The 6,161-nt window shown below is 44.4% G+C and overlaps 1 protein-coding gene across 1 annotated transcript; it reads left to right on the forward strand.

Moving 5' to 3' along the window:
- Positions 1-10: 10 nt before the first annotated feature.
- Positions 11-2,760, forward strand: LOC110110939 (pentatricopeptide repeat-containing protein At5g02860; the record flags this gene model as incomplete). Its single annotated transcript, XM_020842602.2, has 1 exon — positions 11-2,760. A coding segment is annotated over one exon (2,364 nt), but the record flags the coding sequence as incomplete, so codon positions are not given.
- Between the last annotated feature and the right edge of the window lie 3,401 nt (positions 2,761-6,161).

The following is a 6,161-nucleotide window of genomic DNA, read 5'->3' on the forward strand; positions in this document are numbered from 1 at the left end:
GCCCTTCTCCCTCGATTCCCCAACTCTCAGCCCCATCTCTACCCTCTCCCCTTCTCCTCTTCTCCAAGATCTCCTCCGCCATTCCTCCTCTTCTTCCCCATCCGTTACTGAACCACGCCGCTCGCCGCGTACCTCCCGCAAACCCCGCCTTGGCCGTCACCACGACCCCAACCGCGGCAAACCATGGTCCGTCGACCCCCGCGTCTCCCTCCGCGGTCACCGTATTATCCGCTCCCTTCTAAATCCCGCCTCCCCCGAACTTGAACCCGTCCTTCGCCAACTCCTCAACCCCGCCTGCGACGATCCAAACTCTCTTCTCACTGATATTCTCGGAATTGTTGAGGCCCTCGACTTCCACAAGCGATCAGCCACTGCCCTTGCCGTTTTCGACACCGCTCGACGTGCTCTTGGAGACGCCCTCTTCTCATCCACCGCTATCATCCCCGTCGTCATCGGCATCATGGGCCGCAACGGGCAGCTCTCCGCAGCCGCTACCCTTCTTGATGATTTCCGCACTCAGCACTGCCCTGTCGACGTGTACGCTTACACTTCCCTAATCACTGCCTACTCCCGGAACGAGCGCTATCGTGACGCTGTTTCAGTGTTCCAGCAAATGGAGGAGGAGGGTATTAAGCCAACGCTTGTTACCTATAACATTGTGTTGAATGTCTATGGAAAGCTCTTCATGCCCTGGCACAAAATCGTCTCCCTTGTTCAATTCATGAAGAGGGATGGAATTGCTCCTGATCGGTACACTTACAATACCCTCATCAGTTGCTGCCGCAGAGGATCTCTGCATGAAGAAGCTATTGAGCTATTTAAGGAGATGAAATCGTTGGGTTTAGGCCCGGATAAAGTCACTTACAATGTGCTACTGGATGTTTATGGAAAGTCTAGGAAGCATGAGGAGGCTATGGAGGTGCTTGGGGAGATGGATGCCAATGGTATTCCTCCGAGTTTAGTCACGTACAACTCTTTGATCTCAGCCTACGCTAAAGATGGGATTTTGGAAGAAGCAATGGAGCTGAAGGTGCAAATGGAAGCAAAGGGGATAGAGCCTGATGTCGTCACTTACACTACTCTGATATCAGGTTTTGAGAAGGTTGGTAAGGATGAGCTTGCCATGAGAATTTTTGAGGAGATGGAGAGCAAAGGCTGCAGGCCGAATCTTTGTACCTACAATGCTCTGATTAAGATGCATGGAAATCGTGGAAAGTTTGCGGATATGATGAGCATTTTTGGGATGCTCAGATCAAACGGCTTTACGCCAGATGTTGTCACTTGGAATTCTCTGTTGGCAATTTTTGGTCAGAATGGGATGGACACAGAAGTGTCTGGTGTTTTCAAAGAGATGAGGAAAGCTGGGTTTGTGCCGGAAAGGGAGACTTACAATACCTTGATCAGTGCTTACAGCCGATGTGGGTTGTTCAACCAGGCTATGGAGATTTATGAGAATATGCTTACTGCTGGAATTGGGCCAGATCTGTCCACTTACAATGCTTTGATGGCTGCATTGGCTCGTGGAAAACATTGGCAGCAAGCGGAGAAGATACTTGCTGAGATGAAGGATCTCAATTGTCGACCAAATGAGCTTACTTTTTGTTCTTTGCTGCATGCATATGCCAATGCGAAGGAGCTTGATAGGATGAAATCCCTTGAAGAAGATATATATGGTAGGGTTATTGAACCACGCAACATTCTTTTCAAAACTCTTGTATTGGTAAACAGCAAAAACAATCTTTTGCCAGAGACAGAGAGGGCTTTCTTGGAGTTGAGGAAGAGAGGGTGCTCTCTTGATATAACTACTTTGAATGCAATGGTATCAATCTATGGTAGGAGGCAGATGCTTTCAAAGGTAAATGAGATTCTTAACTTCATGAAAGAAAGTGGTTTTACTCGCACTCTGACTACATATAATAGCTTGATTAATATGTATAGTCGGTTGGGGGACTTTGAGAGGGCTGATGGTATTCTCAGGGAGATCAAAGAAAAATGTGGGCGACCTGATCTTTATTCTTACAACACTGTTATTTATGCTTATGGAAAGCATGGCAGGATGAAAGAAGCTTCCAGAATATTCTCTGATCTTCGGGCTTCAGGGCTTAAGCCTGATATTGTTACTTATAATATCTTTGTTGCAAGTTATGTGGCCAATTCAATGTTTGTGGAAGCCATCGATTTAGTTATCTACATGATAAAACATAGATGCAAGCCAAATGAGAACACGTATAACTCAATAGTGGATGGTTATTGTAAGCAAGGGAGGAGAGATGAAGCAAGTGCTTTTGTTCAAAACCTTGAACAGCTCAATCCCGGCATTTCAAAAGAGCATCTGAACAGATTATCTGAACGTTTAGCAAGATCTACCACTTGATATTGGCTTGCACTTGGCAAAATTTTGGGTTCAGAAATTTGTATGAGATATTGACAAAAGATGATCAAATTACTTTGTATATAATGTTAGGCGATCTGGACGACTGAAGAGCGCACTACTGGATCTTACCTGACACTCTTACAAGTATGGCCTCTATATCTATGGTCTCATTGTTTGTCGATCATTAGCCTGGCAATTCCTTTTACATTCTACTCTGTTTAAAACCATTTCCTGATACAAGAAATTGCGGCTTTTTTAAAATCTTCTCTGAAGCTTTAAATGACAGAACAGGCAAACTTTTTAGATCTGAATATGACGGTGGCCTTTGTTCATTTCAGGCAGCAGTTATAGAAGTTATACTCAATCTATTTTCAGAATTCATTTTAGTTTTCCAAGTTTAAAATATTAGGTTGTCTTATTTGACGTTTTCTTAATCTATGACAGTTGTAATTATCATAGTGGTTGCAAATTGCCATTTTGTGTTGTTTGTTGCAAATACTTCTTTGGCCTTATTTCTGACATGGTTGTAGTAAGGATGGTTAATTGAATTCATCTAATTATAATGTTTCTGATTTATTTTTGAAAAATATATGGTGTAGCCGCTGACCTGCAACGAGAACTACACAGCAATGTAACAGTAACAAGTTTGTAAAAGGAGTGATAATTTTCTATATGTCCTCCCAGCCTCCAAAACGGAGAAGATAACCATCACCGGAAATGCTATAATTAAGTCCTATAAGAAAAATAAAGAAAGGAATACGGAAATAGCAAAAGTAGAAATCAAAACGGTTAGAAGCAGAGGAACGTGTCACGTGGGCTGAGCTGGTATTTCCTTTATAATTATTTATTCGGTGGCCTCCATATCAGGTCTCAGGTAGTATCAGGTAGAACCCGCATCTGGTCCCTTTAGTATTGTATATACAATTGAGTACAAGAAAGGGTAGAATGCGAAATGCTTGGTAGAGGAGACGACACAAGAGAGTTGATGTAGTGGATCGCCGGAAGAATCGACCTGCAAGAAGGATTTTAATCCCACTTCTAGGGAACAAGGATAAACTCAAGCTTAAAGCTTTAAAGAGATGTAATATTTCATTCAATGTCTTTTCTACTACAATACTTGCATATTTATAAGCTAATAAGAACTTTCTAGAAGCTAGTAGTAACAAACTTAGATAGCATATTCCTAAAGCTGCATTTAGTTAAGATGTTCCTACATCATACTCCCCTTGTGTCAGAAGAGCTCGACTCTGTCGAGATGATAATAATCACTGCGCCATCAAGAAGGAGGTAGGTATAAAACTCATAACCATATCCCTGGATCAAAGTTTCTGCGTCTCTCAACGAAAGCACCATCTTTTCCGATCTTTTCCAATTGTTTGATACGCAGTCCATTAAATTCTTGAACATTTGGTAAAGCATCTTGAAGAATTGGTCTTCTTCCACATGCAACTTCAAACAAAAAGACCACAAATGCATATATATCTGTGGAGGCAGTTGCCCTGCCATTTTTACTGGACTCTGTAGCAATATAACCGAAGGTTCCAATTACAGGAGTTTCCTTAGGAACATTTCCATGATCATATAATCTTGAAAGGCCACAGTCCCCCACTTTTGTTGTTAGATCATCATTTAATAAGACGTTTCTGACAGAATTGAAGCCTCTTACCTCATATGCCACTAGCCCATGGAGGTATTCAGTGATCAAATTGTTTCATGGTAAATCTATATTTTCCTTGTTGTTTGAAGCTGCGTTAGAAGGTCATTTTCCCCATCTTCAGCAAGACAGATTCTTTGACGAAGCTCATTAAGCATTTGAACAATTTTATTTATAGGCCCAAGAGCAACAACAACAATGTTGATAAGATCCCCTTCTTTCAGCCATTGCAGAGTGTCCTAGTCAGCCTCTTCCCTAATGAGAGCCTCCTCATATTGCCTAACAAATTTGGGATCATATCTATCAATGACATTTCGTCGAGCAGCTTGTCTGCATTGTGCTGGATCAATTTTATCCGTATAATTTAAACTGGGCATTTTAACTCCTGCAGAAAGAACATTCCCAGTACCACTTCTAGAGGCTTTGCCATACACCTTCCTATCATTTGTATATTTTTTTGTTATGCTAAGGGCATGAAAACCGTTAATTACCTCCAATAAGAAAGCCGCCTCCTTAGTTAGGATATTATTTGGCAATGCGGTCACATAAGCATGCAGATTTTTAGCTAGCCGAGCCATGCCATGCATTTGTTCATCATTCGGAAAAGCATCAAATTCTCGTCTTAGTAGCAGCTTCCTAAGCGCATCCTTTGCCTTGCTATTAATCTGCATAAAAACTCTCATAGCATTAGCCACGGATGCCGGATTTTGAGGCATGGCCTCCATGAAGACATTATTAGGTAGGCATTTTGATATGCTTTGCATTTGGGTCTGCATCAGCTTGCTCGCTAAGACATGGATTCCACCTAAGGACATGTCTATTTTTGAAAGGAAAGGATGAGCTGCTAACACCTTCTCTGCTACATGGGCCTCCTCATTTGTCTCTGAATTGAGGCCAATGTTGACATCGTCAGCTGTGACTTTCTCAAGAAGGCCCTCCGACGACTTGTTAGTTCTGGTAAATACTGTAAGTGTCCTTTCTCTGGTGCAATTGTCCTGTTGTGACATCCGGATAGACTCACATGTAGGGAAGTTGCCACATGTAGAGAACACATGATGTACGAGCTTTAGCGTTATGTCCGACAACGTGGGTTGTCTCTCACTGGATTCACGCGTTGCTCCAACCAAAGAGTCGAAGCTAGCGATAGAGGTAGAGGAATTAGATTTGATAGTGGATTTGGGATCGCCGGATAAGAGTGGCAGCGGCAGTTGCAGATCTGTGGGTAGCGGAGGCCCTACGAATGGCTCTTTATCGGCAATGTTATTATCAGCAGTTGCTTTTTCTGGTTCTGTGGCAAGGGTCAAGCTCACTTGAATCTTGGATCGTTCAAGTGAAGCATGGACGATGGGTTGTTGGTTGGCTGGGGGAGGTGGAATCTGGGTTATGTCGTGGGAGGTGTCAAAGGGAAGTTGCGAATGTAGAAACTGAAGAGGCCTGATGAACTGCTCTTCCTCGACAACATTAACATCAGCGGCGGAAGGATCCCGTTGGAGCGGGGTGGGTTGTGCGGGCTTGTTGGGGAAGCAAACGGATGAAGCCGGAATGGCCAGATTGGAAGCGCGCGACAATGGAGGAGTGGTAGTGGCGAAATCTTGCATGAGGGGGTCGGGATTGCGAGTGTGGTTAAGAGACGAAGCGGCGGAAGGATCATGGGCGACTAAATGAGGCAGGAGTGGAGGCGAGTTGCGGACGAAGGCCGCGGGTTGATTGCGGACTAAATGGTCGGGCAATGGGTTCCGCCATTTGAGCGGAAGTTCAAGCGGAGGATATTCCGGTGCTGGATCTCGCCATTGGAGTGGAAGTTGGGGAGGAGGGTATTCCGGCGGCGGATCACACTATTGGAGTGGAAGTTCGAGAGGAGGATAGTCATCGATCTCTCGTCTTCTTCGGCGTCGATCGTCGTCGATTGCCCATCTCCTTCGACGTCGATCGTCGTCGACCGCCCATCTCCTTCGACGTCGATCTTCGTCGATCGCCCATCTTATCCGGCGTCGATCTTCGTCGATCGCCCAATTTCTTCGGCTTCGATCGTCGTCGACAGCCGACCTTCTTCTGCAGTCCATCAATCTTCGCAAGCTCCTGCCTCTGATACCAACTGATGTAGTGGATCGTCGGAAGAATCGACCTGCAAGA

The sequence above is a fragment of the Dendrobium catenatum genome, unplaced genomic scaffold, assembly GCF_001605985.2.
Source record: "Dendrobium catenatum unplaced genomic scaffold, ASM160598v2 original_scaffold_43098, whole genome shotgun sequence".
Classification (NCBI taxonomy): domain Eukaryota; kingdom Viridiplantae; phylum Streptophyta; class Magnoliopsida; order Asparagales; family Orchidaceae; genus Dendrobium; species Dendrobium catenatum.